The sequence below is a fragment of the Apteryx mantelli genome, chromosome 2 (genome assembly GCF_036417845.1).
Source record: "Apteryx mantelli isolate bAptMan1 chromosome 2, bAptMan1.hap1, whole genome shotgun sequence".
NCBI lineage: Eukaryota > Metazoa > Chordata > Aves > Apterygiformes > Apterygidae > Apteryx > Apteryx mantelli.
In genome coordinates, this window is record NC_089979.1 from 127,031,295 (window position 1) to 127,055,351 (window position 24,057).

The following is a 24,057-nucleotide window of genomic DNA, read 5'->3' on the forward strand; positions in this document are numbered from 1 at the left end:
GAAGGATATTTTTATAGCCAACTTCTTTTAAATATAACAAGATGGATATAGTGAAGCTATAGTATAAAAGATGCAGAAAGCGGCTTCAGAATATCTGAGCACCAGCATGTGAAAGAATGGCCTTAAAATTCAGAAGATGTTTGTATGTGAAAGATGTACACATTGAAGAATTCTGTGTTAAGAAATGTATTGTTGAGAAGAAATGAATAGTTCAGGTCTAAAAATAGTTGCTTAACCTGCAGTTGTATTATGTGAGGACAACTGCACGCAGAGCTATGCAGTCTATACTGCATAAACGCAAAAGCACTGTCTTGCAAAAAGTGCATTTATCAGCCACAGTGTTTTATTGAGTGCTTTAATAATACAAGTGTACATCAACTGATCCACAGTCAAAAGTGGCAGGTCCCTAAGAAATTTACAAGCACTTTTTTTTTTTAAGTAAATCAAAATACATATTAATTTGTTCAACGCAATAGCCTTTTGTGGGAAACAGAAGGCTAGTGATAAACACAGTCTTAGTAATGCACAGTGATTCTTGATTTTAAGCTTTTATACAAAACTTGTTCCCAGTAGCATGCACCCACCATTAAAGACTTCAGTACAAAAAAATAACCCTAAACACTACATTTAAGTAGAAACGAGATATAATTCTGAATTTGTTTGTTTTCCCCAAAACCACATGAAAGAAAAAAAACCACACATTAATACAAAGCTTTGTGACAAAGCTCTATACTATTACAGATCCAACATTCTTTGCACTGATAACCAAAATTCCCTGTCTACATTTGAGGGAAACAGCTTTCAAGTTAACAGAACAAAAAAACCAAACAAATAAAAATAAAAATAAAAACAAAAAGAAAGTAAGGACAACCTTTTGTCACAAAATGGTTCAAAATTTAATAAAAAATAAGAATGAAGGGAAGGGCTATTGATGCACTTAGTGAATGTGCTTGCACAGGTCCAGCATATTCTAGAGGAGATTCCTATGTAGCGTATCGCTTGGTCCACTGTCTGGCCATTCTGTCATGCTCTGCTCTGTTAGTCATATACTGAGTGGCAATACTTCCAACCAGGGGGTCAGCTGAAAAGGAAACACAAACCATGAAATACTCATCAGCCTTGGAAGGATCAAAAAACTGTCTGCAGATTCAGGTTGATGAAGTTCTGTTAGGTTTATCTGTAAGAATAAAGTGCCTATATATGCTATTCGTGTTCTGCAAGCGAGCATGCATACAGGAAGAAATAAAATAGAAGATGGGGGGGAGTTGGCCGTGCAATTAGCTGTAAACTTCTAGTAAATTTATGACTAAAGCAATTTTTTTTAGATTCTGCCCTACAGCTTTTAAAACAAATGTTCCAGTAATTTTATTCTGAGCTAAGAGTGGCATAAAGACCTACAGGTGATAGGAATAAACACTTATTTATGGTATTAGATGTCCACAATTATCTATGCTACTACCACCTAAAAAGAGGATGGGCTCTAATCCTATTATCAGGCTAAATGGGTTTTATGAATACTTTTAGTTTTAAAGAATAAAGAAAGACCAGGAATTAGGGCAGTGAATACGATTTTCAAAGCAACAGAAGTTAATTACAAACTTTTGTATTTGGTATTTGATTCATAGGGCTTTTCTGAGCTAGAATATGTATGAATACAGACAGAATACTGTATGATTTTGTCTTGTCATGGTATTTCTGTACTTTCCAAAAGAAGAAATAACCTGAAAAAGTATTTTTTTACATTAATTTGATCTACAAATTACTTCTCAAATAATTAAACAAAAACAATCAGCCCTCTAAGAAAAACAACCCCCAAAAGACTTTTCCAGAAAGGACTGTATGTAATAACATTTTTCTCTTTCAGACAATAATATCTTCTCAGTTTAAAACAGAAAAAAATATATAGATTTTTTGCTTTTTGGTGGGCCCATATTCTTGATATTTCTCCTGCAATAGTAAATTTCCTGAGATTGTATCACATACCGTGTAAGTTCAATAGTACTGATACCATTCTTTTTCTGTCAAAGGCTAGGTGAACATGACTTCTTATCAGAGCCAGTTAATAATTAGTTTTGTAGTTAACTCAAGATGGTGCCGTTGAACAATATGAATATCAAACTTCCACAGCATATTTGTAATCTCAGCGTTGTGATTCCACAGCATTATTAACCACCGAGACCCCTGGGTTAGATGTCAGGTCCTCTGCAAAGCAGAATATTTCTAGGCTTTTTTGTTTGTTTGATGGTTAGAGTTTATGATAGGATAAATACATTTGTTCAGCCAAAAATCGATTCATTGGCTTACTGCCAACATTAGTGAATGTTAGTGAATCATATCTAGTGAAAAAATCTTTTACTTCATATGTGAGACCCTTTCATGAGCCTGTGGTTTGAATCCTAAATTTGAATCCTCTAAATTAGTAAGGCAAGTTATCACTGTGAATGTGATGTACTAAGTCCCCATAGTCTCAGCCCTGCAAACACTTACTGCATATCTTAACTTTAATATCTTAATATATCCAGAGGAGGTCAATGAGGCATGGACTTTACTATTTTTACATGCATGAGAGTCAAAGAGGTATATCTAATCTAAGATCCATTTTAAAAGTTTCAGAATAGAAGGAGTATCACCTTTATCTTCTCAGCCAAGGAGAAGAAATACATAGGGGATTACTGGAAGGATTTTGTTTTGTACAAATAGAAAGCTAACAGTCTACCGATATTTGAGGGCAAAGTTGTTCTTCATGACTGGAATAAGGTTTGAAAAGAACTGTAGGGTAAATGAGTAACTTAGGTAATGAGAAAGGGCAAAATTTCTCTAGGCAAAATTTGAGGGAGTAGCCTCAGAGAAACCTTGGCACAGAGGAATGTAGCTTAAGGATGAGTCTGATAACACTGCCTCCAGTTCCCATACACCCTTGGGGGTGACACCACTGTGTGAAAAACACTTTCATAGAACTGTGGAGAAATGGAGACCAGAGGCCTGGACATGAAAGGAAGCAGTGGAGCAAAATTTGATGAATGTGTTGGTTTTGATGCTGGTGGGAAGGTGCGTTTTGGCCTCCGAGGAATCTGTCTGTGACTGGTTGCAAGAGTATGATGGCATTATCATCTGGAGCACGGCAAGTGCTTAATGAGGTTTAGTGCATGTTTAAAGTGCTGTTGCTAAGACCTTCATAAAACCTTATGTCAGTGCAGTGAAAAGCAATTTACTGTAGTAAAGGTTTACGCATTTCAAATCTGAAAAAGTTTCATGTGCAGGATGAATGTGTATCTTTGGAAGGACTGGGCAGGTACAGGCTCTTTCTCTCACCTCCTCCCAGCATGGGAAGGTGTCTACTTTCTTCTGGGGGGGAAATCAGTGAGAGGAGTTCTTGACCAGAAAGTGTGGAAATCAGCTGAAGTCAAATAACATAGGGAATTGTGCAGAAAGAATTCCCAGATCCACAGGTTCATGATGTCCTCCGTACTGCTGAAGTGAAGACTGCAGTTCCCTACTGCATGTACATGTGAGGGGAGGAAGGAAGAGAATAAGGCAGTCCAAGGAAAGATAAGTCTGTTTCCAAAGCAGGGACTGTGTATGGTTCTTTAAAATCCTGTCTGAATTCAAGGCTTCGTGATATGATGTGAAAACATAGAGAAATATTTAGTAACCAGGCCTTCGTCTTTGCAGTGTTTTGTCTGGCAGTTGGGAAAGAGTGGAGGTGACTACCTGCAAGATGTTTGATGCCCGTATAGCTTTTGTTGTAGGTGATTCCCACCAAGAGAGTGATCTGGGATTTGGCTATCATCTCAGGGTGCTTCCTTGAAATTAGAACCACCCTCCATCAGCGTCTGCCTGGGCAAAGGAGGAGTTCTGGAGTGAGGAGAAAAACTTCCCTGCCATAGTGCGAACAGCACCAGCTGCTCACAGCCAGCTGCAGCATGGACATTGCTAAAAGTTGCTCTCAGTAATAACATTGTTCTTTACAATTTGGCTATTTGTCTATAGATTTAGTTAATTACAACAATACTAAATAAAGAACAAAACTACGTTTTGGTAAAGCTCTGAACTGAAGGAGAAGAAATATGGTTCTTGCCAAAGAGGCCCAGCTATTTCCCATCTCTCCCAGAGGGTCTTGAGTTGCGTCATTCAGTAATGTATAATGACTTTAATAAGAACTCTTCAACAGGCATTTGAAGAGCTAGTTTATTTTAGCACTTCCTGTGAAGTCATAAAACCATCAGGAGGCACAACTGCTTTGGTTGGAAAGTCAGAATGGCTGGTGAGGAGGAAACATTTTCCAATACTGCCGCCGCCTTCATGTTGCTTCTATGGAGGCAAATCCTTGCAAGCCTTTGTACTAGGCAGCTTATAACAGGGGCTCACACCAAGTCCGGGGGCTCTACTGCCAAAGCTGGGAGGGGCGACTGAGTTGGTCTGAGCAGAAGGCTACCGAGGCATTTGGGGGGGGGGCTGGGAATTGCTCACTGCAAGTGATGAGACCCTGAGGCCCGAGGGATGACAGACTTGCCCCCGGTGCAAGGGAAGCCGTGGGGCCTGTCCTGAGCTGGGAGAGGGAGAAGGGACGCAGCAGAGAAGCACCAGGTCAAGGCCCAAAAGATCTCAGTATTAATCCTTACTTCTCTATGAAGCTGCAGTGTTACCTCATGGAAGTTATTTAACAGCCTGGGGTTCTCTTCCTTGCTGTCCCTAATTTTCATTAATTTTTGATTAGAGTGACCCAACTAGTTGCACACTGGCCAATTCCATCCAGCATGCTGCATTTGCATTGGAGACACAAGGACAGTGTGTGAACTCCAGAATACAAATTGTCTCTTTTTGCATCTGCATAAAGCCAGGCACTTTCAGGCTGAAGCCACGTTGCCCGTGTTGGAGGAGGGAGCAGGATTGCAGGCACAAGGAGACAGATTTCTCGAAACTTTATCTTGAGTCACCAGCTCCATGTAGTTTATGGGTAGGGACCATAACATGGGGATTATCAGATAAATTGAACTATCCTGATTAAACAAAGATTTAATTCCCAAAATGCTAGAGATATGGCACAAGCCTTGGCCCTAGCCTCCCAGTCCTGCAAAGTGCCAAATAAGAGGAAAAACAAATAGTTCCCATTTCCTCCCCTATACAAAGTAGCGAGTGGCTGAGCACAACCTGATTCTCAGCTGGGCTGCACGGTAAAATGAATATTGTGAAATCTCCATTAGTAGGGCCAGATAGGTATTTATAAAACAATTGCTGCATAAAATATCTAATTAAAAAATAAAAAGGACCACTGAAGCTCAAAATACATAACTGTACTTTTCCCATGTTTCCATATCTCATTACTGTAAAACTGTTTCTTATTTTCCATTTGTATATACCTGTGGTTTTATTCTTAATGTTAAAAATTTGTTTCCACAACTAATAAATCACTCTTACTTTTTCTTCTGTTTTTTAGCAGTAGCGTGATTCATCAGTGAATCACAGTTCATTTTAGAAATTCACTCCAAATGGGACTGTGTCCAAACAACGACGAAATGCAGGGGATCAGAATATAAAGCTATGCCAAAAATGTATTATCAGAATAACTTAATGAAATAAATGAAACTAAAACCACAATAGATTAATAACAATAACAGCAAAACTAAACTATATTTCAAATGCACAAAAGCCAAGGGAAAATCAGAATAAAACACTGTTACGGAGAACATCTGCACATACAAGTCCAGGCAACGCCATTCCCTGAAACACGGACTTTTACAGCAATAAATATATACCAGCCATGAGGAAAGGTAAGTAGGATCCCAATCCCGCAAACACTGAACTTGGACCATATCGTGGGACTACCAGTGGGGCTCAGACAGGGTTCCTGCTTTTTTCCTACTTGCATTCAGGGTGACTTTTGTTATTACCTAACTTGGTAGCTCCCTCCTCCTGGGCTGGGTCACTCATCCTGAAAAGCAGGACCATATGCAAGTAAGCACAGTAAGCACTGCAGAGAGCAGTAACTGCTTAGGCAGATAATTCAGACCATCAGAGCAGTTAATCTCCTCCACTGAGCGGGAGATTTGTTCTTTTGGCTCCTGCCTAACGTTTTCCTGTGCAGGACTTGTAACTCATGCATCTGAGCTGCTGTTTCCCTCCAGCTCCAGGACCCCCCAGGACAGATGCAGTGGCTTGCTCTGATTTATGTCTCGCTGACCAGGAGCAGGGCAGCAACTCAGCGTCCCAGTTAGAGGAGCCATGCACCTCAAAGGCCGAGCAGTGCTTTGGGACCTCTTAAACCACCAGATCCAACATGCCTGTCGTGTGAGCTGTTGTGTTTGTGATGTGACACCACCAACACACAAATCTTCCTCTGTCCTGGGGCCAAGCACAGACATCCCAGCCTCCAGGGCTCTAGTAACTCAAGAAGCCTGGACAATCCTGACCTCTCCTACCCTGCGCTCAGCAGTGCCGAGACCCTCTGTGCCTACCTTGGCGGGAACACTAGACACTGGGTTGCATATTATCAGCTAACCAAAGAAGTTGTGCAACTCTGTTGACTTTGAAAACTTTAATATCTCATAATTTATTGTTCCTTCTAGTACTTAACTCTCAGATCTAGCAATCAACTGTAAGAGGCCTCTATAATGTTTAGCTTGTTTAAATAAAATCTGTTATCCAATGCTTGGATTAGTTCCATGTGAAACTAGAGGAGATCAGGAGGTAAAGTATAGAATTTTACGTCAAAAGAAAGTGCAAGAGTGATGATGATGATGATGATAATAATAATAAAGTATAAAATAAAGCAAGCATGGACAAAAGCTAAGATTCAGTGAGGTAGAAAATACCAATCAGGAGAACTAAAATATGAAGAAAAGCTGTTGTATCCTTTGTAGGAAAAGTGTAGCTGTTCGATCCTCCCTCACCTCATGACTTTAGAAAGATATGTAATCCTCATGTTATATCAGTATGCATAAAATTACACTGTATTTACATGTTGTTTTGAAAGCTGGTCTAGTTGGAGTTCCTGCCTAGCTTAAAAAGGTTGGTTAAAAAAAGCTTAAAAAGGCTGCTCTACAATGAGTTGTCATTTTCTTTTGCAGCCACTTAATATGACTATATAAGGAAGAACACTTGTCTCATATCTATTGTAAGGCTAATCAAATTTACAGCCCAGTTCTAGGGAGTTAATGCTATTGGGGATTTGGATGAGCTGAGGCTTGGTCATTACAAAATTTCAGCTGTGTTTAATGCTAGTTTTACTGCTTTATCATTCGGAAGACAGACTATAATTCTTCTTTAGAACTACTTTCCCCCAAATAAATGAAAATATATTGCTATACTGTATTTTTCTCTGCTTGTATTTTTACAGCTATTTCTATGTCAGCAAATAGCAATTTCAGAGCAGAATTCATCTCTTGGGCTTTTCAATGCTCTTTTAAAAATACAGCAAACATACTCCAGTGAAATAAAAAATGGAGATAGTGTGTTTAACAGCTCGATTTCAATGTGCCTCCTTCATCAGCCACATGATATGGAATGAAATTCCAATTGCTAGAGCCAACATGGTTAAAGAGACACACATTTTGACTTAAAATCTACATTAGGGGTGTTTGCATGTATTTTACATATATATATATATTTATGAGCATCTATAAAGTAATATAATATTTCTATTGCAGTATTTTACAGTTTTAACAGAAAACAGCTGATGGGGCCAGTTCACACGATCACAAAAGGGTTCTCAGAAATATTTCTGGAGAACTTTTTAAAAACTAAAAACACAGCCCTATAAAAATCTCATAGTTCCTTTAGCCAAATATTTACAATATACTTTTTTTTGGTCTGGGTTTAGATTCAGTTCTGTATCAGGGGGAATTTGGAAGAGCTGGCCAGCAGCTGAGGAAGCAGAATTAAACTGGAAGAATTTCCAAAGGTTAGATGTGAGTTGAAGGTCTTATTCTGGAGGCATCCCAGTGAGAGGCTCTATGTAATTACCTGTTTATTAGTCACCAAAAACTAAATCTGCTTTCCTTTTTTTGGGCAGGTTGTTCAAAATGTAGAAGACAAATAAAAAAAATTTTTTTTAGCCATTTGAACTTCAGTTAGAGTTTGTGGTTTATAGAATACTAATTGGTTGTTTAGGCTGCCTCTCTTTCCAAATATTCTGCTGCATTGCTTTTGAATTAAAAAATTGGGAGTGCTGTTTTATGTTCTGTAAGTAGGTCCTCTGTAGGATAGCTGCCTTGGAATCACCCTTATACAGTGGCATAGGCAGAATTTGGTTACCAGAGTAAGTAAAAAAACCCCACCCAAATTAATATTAATTTTGTTTATTGATTTCAGTGCAAATAGCAGTGCAGGACAGCCTATATTTCCATAATCACTTGCAGTAAAAGCCCAGTTTTCTGAATCCATTTTTTGTGTTTTTTAATGTAATCAGCCTTTACGAATTAAGTCCCAAAAGCCATTCTAAAAAAAAAAATAAGATCGGGGAAAAAAGGAGACTAATAATTCACTTAAAAAACAGATTTTTTAATAGCCAATGCTGACAGCTTGATGCATGCCAAAACCATCTTTAAACTTAATTTAAAAATGTATATTTTGTTTCCAATTATACTCTTTTATGTTGTTTTCAGTGGCATCAGGGCTAGTGTTATAAAAAGCCCAGACAGTAAAAACTGAACACAATGGCAGTGTGAGACATTCTATACTGAATATGTAATAAAACAATTTAATACTCCAAGAGGAAGGGCTTAAGAGAAGATGAATTGTTTGTGAGTAATTTTATTTATAGCCTCACTTTGCCTTAGGAAGTTTCCATAGTTTGCCACTTGTCACCTGTTTGTAACTTAATGAACTTCTAGACGACCATGTCAAGGATACTGTGAGTCTTGTTGTGGAAAATGAGGTATGTGAAATGCATCATAGTATCCGTCAGTGATCTTACAGTAGCAGTGTTGCGCTCTCTTGCTATCATTAATAATAATGCATGGACGAAGTAATTCTTTGGAGACAGAGACAGGTGGAGCGGCACGTTGAATTACTCCACTAACCTTTCACCTTTGGAAAGAGTGTTCAAAATTAGGGCACGAGTGAAAACGAGTATAACATAGCACTAATCCCCGTTTGTGCTGCAATAAAACCAGCCTTGCGGTTGGAAGTCTGACTGGCACAAGCTCAGGGACGGCGACAACAGAATGATTTAAGTGAGAACAAAGAGCAGGAGCAGGACTTCGAATTGCTTCGCGCACCCTACAAGCTGAAGTACAATTTACTTCTTACTTTCAAAAGACCACAGTTACAACTAACCATATATAATGTAACTACCCATCTATAAGACTCTTTGAAAACTGTACAAAAGAAAGATACAGTGATCAAGAAATATTTTATGAAAGAAGTAAAACAAATAAAATGAACTGTTTCATTGAAGAAAAAAGTAATCTTTATAGGAGAAATGAGTACATTCTAGAAAGGTCTAATGTTTACTAGGAGAGAAGAAGTCAATGAAGTTAATTTCCATGTTAGCAATTGTAATATATAGCAGAAGTCATATCAGATTAAATGAACTCTGCTTCTCGTTTCAGGAACTGGTTTTGCAGATTTGGTTAGGCACATCTTAATGTTCAGCACAAGAATGCTAATACATATAGGCTATGTCAGTGTGCTAAAATATCAAAATATGCCTACTGAAATTGCTTCAGAGCTTACATGTGTCATTAGGCTGGCTACTATGGCTGAGATGGCTTTGATGAAGTGGTCAACCCTATGACCTTCAAGGGTTGTTACCACCAAAGGAAAATAACAAGAAATGCAGTAAGACATCCTTTGACATAGTTTTCTTAGATACAAGCTGATCCAATGTGTTGGTGTCTGAAGAAAGAAAGACTGCCTCACTAACATCACTTGTCAACTCCAGATAAAACCCTAGATTGTCTTTCCAGGTATAACATGAGATAAAAGGAAATATAGGGCAAATGCATAATGACTTGAGACACTGTCTTTGGAAACATATCTGAATATTTACACTGACTACCTTTGTAACACCTTTGTATTTAGAGAACTAACTGAAACTGTACTGAATATTATAGCTTGAAGACTGTATATCCTTAGAGCCTAAGTTAGCAAAAAGTGTTTGTCCCTACAGAGAAAAGCTGACCTAGTGGTCACTATGCTATCCTGGGGCTAAAGGAGACCTATTATTTTGCTTCCTATTAATCTATTTATGTTTTGTTCACCAGTACATCCCATAGTCTTGGTCTTTCAGTCGTCCTGTCCTTGGCTACCTCTCTAGCTATACACCTAGGGGTTTTTGTCCGGTAGAAATCAGAGTGGATGCAGGAGGAGAAAGGGAAGGGGAGAAAAATGCTGGATCTGATCATCTTTTCTGAACGAGACCTCATGTCTGTTGAGCTGTTGTCCAGCCAGGATGCAGCCAGGGTGGGTGCCTGGGCATATGAGCAGGGAGCAGTCATGTCACACCGCTTGCAAGATGTGAAGCTCCAGAGTGGACTTCACAGTTCAAAACTTCTTGGACTTCACAGTTTAAAAGTAGTCATGATGACCAAAAGAAAGTTACGTGCTCTTACCATGGTGCCTTAGTTTCCCATCTGTAAAACTGGACTAATGCTTCTCTATCACGTAGTTTAGTCCGAGAATAAACATGCTAAAAAGTGTGAGGTATTTGGATACTCTGGTAAATGTGGCTGTATAAGCACCATAGACAGGTGTCTGCATGTATTGTAAAGAGACTGATATCCATGACTTGAGTCTAAATTTTGAGCTCTGTAAAATGGTCAGAAATGCATCTGACTTCTGTTAGTTCATATAATGACTGGAGAAGTTGTTACACAGATATTAAGGCTTATATGACTTGATTTCAATGTCCACATTGATGTCTGGAGGAAAATGTTACCTATCTTCAAAAGCAAATGAGCTCTGCGAACAATTTAGAAAACATCCATTTACTAAAACATTTTGAATACATGGAAGGAGAAATTCATCCCTCTCTCTAGGCTTGCATTTGATTGCTGTCAGGCTACCTACCACAGATCTGTGTGAAATATGAGGCTGCCTCAGAAAAAGATGTTTCAGAAATAAGGAGTATTATCTGGCCCAATTTTATTAACATGGCTCTTAAAGGAAAGTGTTGGCAGTGATTCATCTCTATATCTTGCCAAGGGAAATCATTCTTGTTTAAACAGTAAGGTTTTTTTCAATCTTCAATTTTTAGCAAGGTTTCTATAAACTTCAGTGGTTGACTGCGAGTTAGCTGATGAAATCATGGATCAATGAGGCACAGTGCAGTGATCTTGAAGAGTTGTCTTTAATTAAGGCAGAAGGTGCACCTATTAGAAGTGCCAGCATGCTGGAACAATTAAAGTTCTGAAATAACACTCTTTGCTTTGATGCTTGGATGAGTCTCAAAATTAAAAGCACTGATACATTAGCAAAGTATCTGTGCTTCATAATAATGAACTCAATTGAGAAACAGTCATTGTTATTAGTAAAAAATTAATAAAAGTGTTCAAGATAACTAAGAACTTGATATGGAAGACATTACATGGCACATGGTTTGATAAAATTTGCGGAGAGTAAGTTATAACAATATGCATTTTCCTTACGGAAGATCACTGTGACTGGATAACCAGGGAATCACAGCACTCAGATCTCAGAATGCTCTCAACCAACCAAAATGCTAAGATTCATAATGTAACTGGCATATATCCATAGCTTTGTAACTATATTTTCAGAAAAACACTGTGCATGCTTTTGTCTCTAGATTAACTAAGGGAGGAATAGATATTCAATAGGAATACCAGTGTGTTTAAAATTTCTCTTCTTTAAAAAAAAAAAAAAATTCTTTTGGATTTTTTCTTCTCTCACTCCCACTGATTACATCTCCTGGCAAAGGAGTGACTTACGGGTCTTATACTCCCCAAACAAACAGTCTAATCCCAAAGCAGCTAGGGGTAAATGCATTCCCTGTGGCCACGCTTTATATAGTGTTAGATGTTCTATAATCACATGTACCAAATGTAGATTACTCTGCAAGAAAAATGGGTGGTCCCAGAGGATCCATCTATTATGTGGATTCCCAGGGAACAGGGAGGAAGGAAGTGTTGCGGAGCACTGTATGGTCCAGTCTTTAGTGGCATTTAGAAATTGAGGGGAAAACTAGTGCTAAAGGCATCATTATTTTTAGAAGTGTTTGAATGTGAGTAAAATCAAGATCTTGAACTTTGGCACACTGGAGTCCTTTTAGGTCAGATGCAGGAGTCATCTGAATCCTGCTCTTGAACCTATCCCTTTTTCCCTCTGTTGAAATTAATCCACGGAATAACTAGAAAAGCCTACATACTCTATGAATGCTGCTTATTTTGGTTTAATCTGATTTTCTCCTTCTTGTCCTACTAAATCATGTTATTAATTCAACACATTTAAATCCAAAACTGTTATTAAGAATTTCATACAAAATTTCAAAAGACCAAAACGTGCTTTTACTTATAAAATGCAGGTGAAGAACTTCATCTCTACTGAAGGCCAACAGGACTTTCATACATAGGCCAAGGCCTGAAATCTTTGGTTTGCCTCACATTAACACACATCTTAATGTGCCATACCAGCAGAGCATGGGACAGGGATCTGTGGGGTAAGTCTCACCAGTAAGGTGCAAAACCTGACATGTTTCTGACAGCGCTGGTGTGGTGCACTCTGATCCATTGAGTACTGCAGAATTTACAGCAACACTGTCCTACCAAAAGAGGCATCCAAGACAGATGCTTGTACCAATGCGCAGTGGCTCAAGAAAGTATGAAAACTGGAATGCCATCCTGAAGATGTGCAAGTGCCAATAATAACAATATTTCTGAAGGCTGATCTCTGAGGTGACATGGAATATTGTAAAAAAAAGAGAAGAGCTGTGCTAGCTCTGAGAATAATTGAGGAATCAGCAGCTGAGTGAGAAAATAGCCTCATTTCAGTAACCAAATGGACTACACACTTCTAAATTAACTTCAGAATATAAATATAATTAGGCTTAATTTAGAACAAGATTTAATAGGACTAGAAGGAAAAACAGGTTAAACAAAACAATTAGCATTCATCATGTAGGTAGGTTTAGCGCCTGGATTAGTTGCAATGAAGTTACATGGCAACCCTGGGTAAGGATTGAATTTATGATATTTAGGGTGATAATTTCATATTTAGTAACAGATCAAATAACTTTCCTTGGAAATCCTTTTTCCTGTATGATGGATAATATTGGCTCTGTTTTCATGTCTGACTAACTGATAGTTAACTTGCCAAGGGGTTTCAGGCACTGGCCTAAAAAGTCTTAAGCTTGAGCTGTAGAAAAGAACCATAAAAAGCAGAGGTGGAAAAGACAGGGAAGGCCATGTAAGCATTCCTTTTGCTAATATAATGCTATGGCTTACAGTATTTTCTACTCTTATGCCACCTTATCTAATCGATACTATAAATACCCAAGTAATGAGGTTTCCAGTCCTTGAGAATTCTCCAAAATCTAATTCATCTTAAAGTTGCAAAATGCTCCATTCCATAGCAGTGCCTTTTTTATGCCTTGCGCAGATGGAATATTCTACCAACAATTTAGTAATCAGAGTTCTATTTCTGTATCTCATATGAATGTAAAATCTTACTGTACAGCCCATCCCTAAATTTGGGACAATTACACTGTACATTTTGCTATTTAAGTAACTGTCTGATCCTCCAGTTAATGCACCTGAACTTGATTTTCTGTGGAAATAGGGATTCTGAAGCACACACTGAATGTAATTTGTTTTATCTGTTGCTGTTTGATGGCTCTGCAAAACTGTAAAAAACAAACAACCATTTCCTCCTCCTCTGCTGAATAATGTAGAAAATTAACCATGCAAAATAAAAAAGACTTGTCTTGCAGTAGTGTAAATCATCTCTGAAAGCAGCCTCTGAACCACGCAGGAATACGAATTTCTGAAATCTCACTCAAGAAAGCGAGAGATTAAATGATTTAATAGCTAGAGTATTTATACCCAGGATTATAAATTTTGTGTTGGTGATGATGTTTTTCAGGACTGGCTCTTATTGTTGTGAATCTGCTAGAAAGCCAAATGTAGCAAGCTTCCTTTCAGGAACTTAAAAAATCTGGAACACTGTGATTTCTAAGGTGAACAAGAATAATTGTATTTTAAGAAGAGGAGGAAGCATCCTTAAAAAGAGTTGCACTAATCAGGGTCCTAAATGTGGTTCATATCCAATTAGAAACATACAGTAAAAGATTTCAAGCTTTATCCTCGCCTTCATGTTAAAAAAGGTACAGAGGGAAAAAAACACTTGGCAACATAGAACAAAATCTACATGAAAAATTTGGGGTAAAGTCATCAACTGGAGTGATGCCAGCTGAGATCTGAGCTATCTGTACTGAGAATACTGAATATTAGATTAAATTATTATGAGATTAGAGAATTAAGTGTAGGAATACACTGTGATAGCTAACGTTATTTACTTTCTGGTTTTAATTATTTTTTCTCTTAAATATATACAGTTCTATTAGTGAGAAAATATATCCAGTAAGGAAAAGAAAGCATTTCTTGGCAGTAGAAATAGAGTTGGTTAAGCCCAGATGTGTTGTATCGACTTTATTCAAAACATGCTATTGTAATTAAGGAAGTGTCTGTATTGGCTAGACAAAACCTGCAGGAAACAAAGAAAGTCCATATAATGACTGTAAATGACTGGAGTGAATTTTGAAAGTAGAAGTTATATTTTGTAACTCATTCAAATTAAGCTAGGGTTTTAATTAAAAAAATAGAATAACTAATTGCTTTATTCAAATATTTTACACAGTAAAACATTTAAAATTGATGTCTTATTTTGGTCTGGGTTCTCCCAAAGATTTATTGTTTATTACACATGTTTATTGGAAGGGGAATGAATTGTAACCTTTTATATTCATAGCATTTTTCAATGAAACTCTTTCTCAAGTACTTTTAACTTTACTATGGTTAAGATAGACCTCATAAAAACGTGTTTCTTGAATAGAGGTGCATGAACTTTTAAAGACCTTGAATGTATATTTCTCACAAACCTTTCATAAAACTTTATGTAAGAAAATCTTTAAAAAGTAAGATGTACAATTTTTTCAGCTTGGCTTCCATTTTTTGAAAAGACTGAATTTTCTATATTCTAGATGCCGCTTTTGGGGTATACTAAAATTTAGGATTGATTAAGGATAGTGAAATAATCTTTTCTGTCATGATTGCCAATTACATCCCTTTACATTTATTTCTCGTCACTGATGTACAAAGCCTCTTTACTGATTTGGATTTTCGTAGATCATTGATTTAATCAAATGCCATTTAATAAACTGATGGTTGGGTATTATTATGTCTCAAGTTCAATTTTTTTCACCTAATCTTAAATAAATACAAAATAGGAGTAGAAAACATATTGAAAAGGACAAGAGGTTATTAGCACCATTGTCAAACCTTTCCCATTTAAGGAATGATTAACATCTATGCTTATTTCTTCTGAAAAAAAAGATAAAACAAGACGTGACAGGCAACTTTGTAAAGAAGATTATAAAAAATTAAGTGGTCTTGCTCATCTTTTCCGTAGTAAAAGAGGAATACAAGCAAAAAATCAATACATTTGGAAAAAGTTAAAAGGAAGTAAATGCTTCATACACCAACTAATTACACACATAGAAGAATACAGCGTAGGAATATTATAAGGTAATTAGTTTAGGAAAATTAAAAAAGGACCCACTAGTCATGGCACCAGCTAAGTTACCATTGCAAAGGCTATTACTGCTCATGCTTCAACACATAATCTGATCATTAGCTGTGGTTAGGAAGGAATTTCCTCTCAAGTGTTACTGCATGAGTAAAGTGCTTTGAGGGAATTTTATACCCTTCACTGAACAGCTGAGCAATGAGCAGTTAATGGCAACCTACCTGACAAAATGGCATATTACTGTTTTTCTGCTTGAGAATGTCTATACTCCTTAATATTTTTAATGATTATTGTTTGTAATGTTAAAAATATATCAGATAGAAAAGGGATAGGGTAAGTGCATGTGTGACTGACATCTGGAGCTATATCAAATGACTACACTAAGTCTTACATATCACAAAATCCAGCATGCACATTTTATTTTTTATAAACTAATCATCTGTGCCATTTACTTTTTAAATTATATACCACCCACCAATATTCTTATGTAAATAACTCCAGACACTTTTCAGAGAAAAAATTACTTCAACAGACATTAGTCTTATGAAACCATATTACTGTGGTTTTAAAATAAATATTTCCAAATAATCTTATTTCTTATAGCTATACTAATCTTTTTCATGTTGGCTTATGAATTTTGAGTAATATACATCTCCTTACATGAAATGCACCAATGCTCACAAACAACGCTCTTCTGCCCATAAGGTGTTGCCAATGTGTGACTGAAAAGAGCAGAGATTTAAGCCAACATAAATAGTAATCTTGATCCTAGCCTCCTCCCCCGAACACATAATTAGGAGATATTCCAAGACATATTTCCTTGAGAACTACCGAAGGGATGACAGTTCACAAATGCTTTTCCTGCTGTTATAATAATCCCCACAATCATTGGTTCATGTTGAGGGGACTTAGTCAATTGGGAAGAACAAAAACTTACAACATTTTTATCAGCTCTTTATGGCTATGGAAATTAATTCTCTTCCAGTACTTATGTATGTATAATTTTCATAATGTGATGCTGCATTACTTGCATTTACACGTTAAATTTCATATTTATAAATCCCAACCACAGAGTTGAGCTCTGTGATATGTGTATATCTGAAGATATGTGTGATAAGTGATATGTGTATATCTGAAGACACAGGTATATGCTTCTGCAAATATATACGACCAGATAAAAAAAAGTTTGTAGTTGCCTGACAGTGTAGAGAGACTCCTAGCGGGACTTTCAAATGCCTAAATCCCATGGGAAGCACTGAAAACTCTGCTGGTTGTCTGCCTGCATCTCTAGGTGCCTAAGTGCCTTTAGTATATTGGAGCTGTGTGTCCAGACTATCAAGGATCTGTAAATATGAACTCTAGGCTATATGATAGACTCAGTCAAAATATGTATATATTAATTCAATAAATATATAGCAGATTCTGGAGAACTTGCAGGGGAATATAAAGCATTTAAAAAGAAATAGGTACTTTCTGGCAAAAAGTATGTTGTCACCATTGAGGCGAGAGCTTTGCTCAGGTGAATGAAATTGGCGCAGATGGGTTTTTCCCAAGGCAATCCTGTCTTTGGTGTTGTCATTCGGCAGTCACAGAGAGCAGAACAAAAATGATCAGGTTTGCGCTGCATTTTCCTTTCACGCTCCTTTAGGACAACTTATTATTATGGCCTTTATGTAAAACAATCAGCCACATGCACCCATCCATGCTGCTTCTAGTCCAGTGGCAACAACATAGCAGAGTGATAAAGCACACTACTTTTTATATTTGTTAAGAAAAAAGCTACTGGGATTTTTCTCAGGAGCTAGCTAATCTCATTTGAAGATATCCGAGAGAGAGATTTTAAAAGGGACAGAGAGAAGATTATGTTGTAATTTAGAACAAAACAAAAACATTACTGCATGAATCGACTCCCGTTTTACCTTTTGCTTACTGCCTTTATTTGTCACCATGTTTGAGTGACAAGGCACAGAATTTCTCCCTGCTCAAGATACAAAAAAGAGTATTTCCCATTGTGCTGAAACGGACTAGAAACCATCCCCTTTCCTGGCAGAACATAGTATACAAACTCTGAAGAAAAGGGAAAAATAGCTCCAAGCTAAAGAATATAAATAATCCCAGACAACAGAGTAATTTCATTGTTCACCTGACCCTCTGCGGCTTACAAAAAGGATATATGGCAAAATGAGATTATTTTGTTGCATGTCTGCTAGTACTATACTATGATGGGCAAGTGGTAGCCTATGGGTGCTAGAGAAGAAACAAAGTATCAGCCTAATAAAATTGAACAAATTAAATATTGTTTTGCCAATATATAACTGTATCAGTCATTTTCCAGCATATTTATTACATTTGACATATCTGCTCAAAACATGCTGGATTACTGCTGAAGAAGCATTTATGTTTTCCCTGTTTCCTGTATGTTTTAAAAAGAAACATAATTTCATTATAAAACAGTACAAAATATATTTGGGCACAGGACAGATTAAAAGTCCTTTTTGAGAAACTGAATGAAGCTAATAAACTGCCAAATAGGAAGGAAAGAAATTCAGATTTGATTCTGAAGCAAAGTTTTTTGATAGCAGCAAACTGCAGATTATGGCTTTAAGGAAAAAAAACACAGGAATGAGGAAAATGAGAAGTGGCTCATCCCTTGAACTTGCTGTCATCCAGAGTTTCTAAATTCACTTCACAGCTGGGGGAGAGGGGAAAAGAAGGAATGATAATTGGGAAGTCTAAAAAATTGCAGCAGGAGCATCTGACATGCACTGGCACTGACAGAAAGCAGCGTCTGCTATGGAGAAGCACCAGATGAGGAGAAACATCATAATTACTTCCTGTTAGATCTAGATATATAGAAGAACAGAGGGAGAAAAAAGAGTCATCCAGCCTGCTCAGTGGCAAGGGACATGGACCTGTTCTTCATTACTCAGGGCTGGAGAGCTATTTTAAAGCTGGAACATTGCAGCCAAACAGCAGAATTGTGACCACAAGTCAGCCAAATCCTTACTCAAAGCAAAATGTTCCAGCATGGAACAGATTTTATTTTTACAGCTATGTTACATTTTCCTTTATTAAGCTGCCTTAGATTTATTTTTAAACTTTTTTGGACAGGCTAGCACTTTCAGATCTCTCAGCAATACTGAAAATAGACCTACTGATAAAGTGGACACCTATTAGTATATTCAGATACAGGTATGGTTGGAGCAAATCAACTAAAAGAGCAGAGCTATGGGGAATTTAAAGTGTTGACACATGCTTGCTTTGCAAATGGCCCTGGCAATTTTGGACGCTAATGCCCCTGTAGCAGCGACGATCTCCCCCAAAGCAGAGTGGACAGGATGGAACATGTCCGTGGGCGTCAAGTCAACACCTGGCAGCTTAAACTCACCGTGGGCGGGTTTTCCAGAGAGGGCTCGAATTAATCTATTTCACTTTGCCTGAGGTGTGCGCAAGACCCGTTCCAGGGGTGGCGCAGGTGGCAGTCGCCTCTGGCAGCCGGGCAAGTGGCTTCCTTAACTGGCCTATCTAGATCTACCACTGTCGATACCTTAGTGATGGGAATGATTAAGAAATTACTAGGAACAAGCATTTAGAAGAAGCTCTAAATTTCCCAAACACTAACACAAATTCAAAATGCACAGGCATTCAGGACTTTCCAAACACCAAAGCCATCCATGCTGTGCTTTCCCTTGTGTCCTGGGGACTCCCTCGAGGCATGCTGATATGGGCTGGGACTGGAGAAATTCCAGCACTGAGCTTTGGGGAAGGCTGTTAAAAGCAAACCTGCTGTGGGATGGTGCAGTGGCATTGCGGCACCACGCCAAGTTCCCTCCGGCCACGGGGAGGAGGGAAACCACCGAGGGGCTGCATCACCGGGAAAGCGCACGCTGCTGGCTGAAAGGGGAGGAGGGCTGAGAAACAGAGCAAGCAGGCTGACTCAGCGCTTTCCCTTGCATGTTGTCTGACTTGCAACTCCCCACCGACTTCTGTTTTGCAAAGGTCCTATAAACACATAACAACAATTCCAGGAGTCTTGTAGCAGGGCAAATACTCTGCAGGCTTTTAGGGCTTTTATGCTCATATTGAAAAGTCACTCTCCAAAGTGCTGTTTCAGATCCCATTGAGGATTAAAGATATGCATTAAGGTACACTATTGAATCCTTTTCTGCAAAGGATGATAGTACAAGGATTTTATAATCCCAGGGAAAAAAAAAAAAGTTGTAATAGCTGCATCCCATCTCTAAACTTTTCTAAATGCCAGCACCCTCATGCAGGTGCAGATAAGGGTGTTTATGCTTTTTAGCAGAAAATATTTAGGCAAACCTAAATCCTGCCAAACCATGTGGATAACCTGTTGTTGTAACTGAAAAGCAACAACAATATGTTATCCACAACTGTCAATAACACCTACTCTGTGATGAGAACAATGAAATGGAAAAAAGCAAAACATAAAGATGACTCATATAAAGAAAGCATGAAGGCATGTCCCCTGTGTCCCCTAGTGAGACAAATAAAGATCCCCATAACCTTAGGATGTTGTTTGACTTTGTTCATCCTTATTTAGGTAAATGTAAGTCATTAAAGTGTACAGCCATGTTACTTAATGTGGGTTAACAAGTACAAAACTATCTAGTAAAGTCATGATTCATGGTAGTATTTGTAAAAAACAGCATATATATTTCTAACTGAGGTATGTTACATTTGAACACCATAAGATGCATTGTAAAGTTTCTTAACATAAGCAGTCTACTTTTCAGAAGTGCTGAGCAGCTGTAAATCCTATCAACTCTGATGGGACCCACACCACTGTAACTTAGTGGTATCTGTCCAACTCATTTACTCTTGTAAATACATTTACTGATGAGGACATATATGCTTCAGTTGTAAACTACATTCACAGCAAAATTTAAATATAATACTGAACAAACTAGCTCACACTTTCTGGTGTGTTTAAAAGATAATAAGAGATAAGCAGCTTTACATCGCTTATATAAGGCACCACTGAAGTATCTAAGAGCAGAGTCATACCAACTCACCTGGCTGGTGCTGACCCAGGTTAAGTGGTTATTGCTGTCAGTTGTTTGCTCATTCCTTTTCCCAGATGTTAATGCCACTTTCTTACATAAGTTTTCTTTCTTTTATTTTTTTCTTTTAAACCTAGACCATTTCATGGAACTGGGTTAGAAGGCAGTCAGACAAACAGTGAAAATGACAGGGCTCAGAAAGAAATAACCTTTGGCAGGGCTGAGAGTGAGATAGGAACATCCAACTGGGAACAGTAAATATTTCAACCCAGATGATGGTGACCATCAGCAGGTTAGTCCGTCTAGCTGTGCGTCACGCGCTGATTAACTCCATACAAATCAGTCATGCTCAAGAACGATGACTTCAGCATGATGCAGGGGTAGAAAAGGGGCATCCTACAATGATGATCAAAAGCATACAAAGGGGCTTACACACATAAGCCTGGTTAGTGTGCAGCAAAGAAAATACCAAGAGGAAACAGGATGATTCTTCATTAATGTATCAGAAATGAATAAAAGGAAGAGAAAATGGCCATTTAAACCATAGGATAAGACTTTCTTAAAAACAAAGGTGTACAAAATTCCCATGAGTCAGTCTAGGCTAGAAATTAGGGAGAGGTTTCTAAACAGCACAGAAAGTGAGGTTCTCAAAGAACTCCTCTGTAGTTACCTTTATTACAGCTGCCAGACAAATGTTGAATGTAACTGGACACATTTGTGGAAAAAAAAATGCTGTGGTTGCTTACTGTATCTGGATGTCCCTTCTTATCCCAGGTCCTGCACCACTGTACAAATCCTGACTTGCAAGGTGCTGCACATGGGTGCCCAAGTGAAATCCCAGGAGCTCCCCAAACGGACACAGTCTGTCATGCAGACAACAGGGGCAAGAGCAAGGCCTACACAGTGGACTCAGTTTTCTTGGCAGAGAATGCCAATAGTATGATTACGGGGTAAAATTCTTACTGATTTTAGAACTTGTATGTGGAAAAAATGGTAGGCAACTAGAGGCAGTTGCACAAAAAGTGAAGAGTCTGGTGTGAGTGAGATTTAACAGGTTTTGTTCTGATGTCCTAAGCAAGGCTTCGCCATGTGTTATTAAGCAGACGTAATTCTACATTTGATTAAGACACCAGTGATAATCAGGCCAGCAAAGTCCAAACTTTGAATGTGTGAAAAAGGAGGATATGCGAAGAAGAAGCTCCAGTGCAATCTTGTTGGTGTTTCAATTAATTTCTCTAAAGCATTTGCAGATGAGGATTTTCCCAGGATCTGAGAACCCTTGGTGGGGCTGAGGTGGGAATGACCAACCTAGAGCAGTCAATGTTTTAACCCAGATCATCATCATCAGCTGTCTAGAAATAAAAATAATTATTTTGTTTTCCCATTTCAATCTCTGTAAAAATACAAAACTTGTGGGGCCATCTATACTTCAAAGCTATTTTGGATTAAGGTAGTGTGGGAATTTACACTCTCAGAGCTACTCTTGAATATCTAATGTACAGTCAACTTTCACTCCAGAGTAAGACAGTTTTTCCTGACTTGACTTAATCCATTTTCAAAGAGGGGAGTGTCCACGCATGGATTTGATCTGGAATAGCTACCCACGGAGGCAAGCCCTAACAGCTAATATTGGAAAGTAAATTGGTTCTCAGTACTTGAACGCATAGCTTACCAACACTTGCTCACATACTCAGTTTTATGCAGATGAACATAGCTATCAGATTTCATGGGGTTATTGGCACATGCCAAAATATTTACAAGATTGGGGCTCTGCTTTGTGGAAAGAGGTGTATGGCATGCCCGAGAGTACCACCTTAAAGAAAAATACTAATCTCTAGCCTGAATGCTAGCATAGCCCATCATCTCCTACATCTCTCTGATGCCATTCCAGTTGGCTCTCTTACATTCACAGATAATTCACACATGTTCACTCATACACAAATACTACATCACCCCTTCCCCCTACTAAAAAAGTCAGCCAGCTGTTACAAAATTCAGACATTCATTAACACTGTTTACTGTCTGACACTGTCAATCAAAATAGAGACAATTAATAATAATCAGGACTGAAGGGTGTGAGACAGCTTACGAGCGAAGACTTGCATTAGTTGTTTAGAAAGGGACAAACTTGCTCCCGCCTTGAGTGATAGGGAACAAAGAGCGGTGATGCACAACCAGGGAGGAAGGAGCCCCTCTCCTCTGCTTTTGTAGATTAGTGGGTGAATGGCAGAAGTGGCAGGAGCAAATACCTCTTTTCATTTGCGCAGCCTGTTTGAGAAGAATAGCAGCGCTTGCCAGCGGAGCTGCAGCTGGGCTCCCGCTCCCTTTAATCACCGCGTATGACTGCGGGTTAATTAGCTGCCATTCTTAGCGCGATTTGTTGTTCTAATGAAGATTTGCATAAATGTGAGACTACTGGCTAACCAATACTTGATTTTTTCCCTTCCAAGAGGCCAGGGGTGGAAAACTCCCCCATCCCAAGTGTTTATGTTTGTGGGGGCTTCAGTGTTGCCTTTCCGTTTGACCTGATCTGCTTCTGCCTGCTGAATGGTGAACAAAGAGCTCAAAGTTGCTTATCAAATTGAGACCCCTGTTGGGTTTCTGCCTTTAAAAAGAGGCAGACTAGCTAGATGAGGAGAGGACAGAGGGGTTAGAAAGCTACCACTGGCTGATAGAGAGTAAAATACATATATGTATGTCTTTATGTGTGTATATATGTCCCTATATGGGTGTGTGCGTGTCTATACACCAGATGCGTCACGATATTCATAAGCGTTTTGCCCACTGTGAGAAAGAGTGGTCAATTTAAAGCAGCATGTTCAATCCGGATGACAAGGAACATCTAACCCAATAATTTGGTAATGATAAAATTTCATCGAAAATAAAAGGGACAAGCAGGGCAACAAGATCAGAAAAGAAGAGGCTCTATGGTATTAGGCAATACACTGAAAAGTAAGAACTCCAAAATTTATGCAAACCTCCTACTGTACATCACTAAAATTCAGAGTTAATAAAAGCAAGCATCTAGCGAAAAACAAGCAACCTAAACGGAAGGCAAAAATGACTCAGTAGTTCGCATCTACCTGCCATCAACCCCTCAGATGAGGACAGCTCACAATACAAAATAAGAAATTGCATGCATACCTCCAAAATTCATAGGAAGATTTTAAAAGGAAACAGTAACAACATCCACAACTGCTACGTATTTAAAGGGAATGTTTACATTGAAAATGAAATGTCATAAAACTTCTTGGTTTTAGTTGCAGTCATGACAATGCTTACAGTTACTACCTTGAAGAGACTAAAGAGAAAAATAACTTCCCATTTTTAGTAT

At 38.2% G+C, this 24,057-nt stretch overlaps 1 protein-coding gene across 2 annotated transcripts in view; it reads right to left on the reverse strand.

Moving 5' to 3' along the window:
• Positions 1-325: 325 nt before the first annotated feature.
• Positions 326-24,057, reverse strand: part of LOC106483488 (ubiquitin-conjugating enzyme E2 E2) — a 215,120-nt gene continuing 191,388 nt past the window's right edge. For both annotated transcript variants that reach the window (XM_067292473.1, XM_067292472.1), the window contains exon 6: positions 326-1,081. In XM_067292473.1, the coding sequence (XP_067148574.1) occupies positions 984-1,081 (98 nt within the window). In that variant the 3' untranslated portion in view covers positions 326-983. The remainder of the gene's footprint in view (positions 1,082-24,057) is intronic.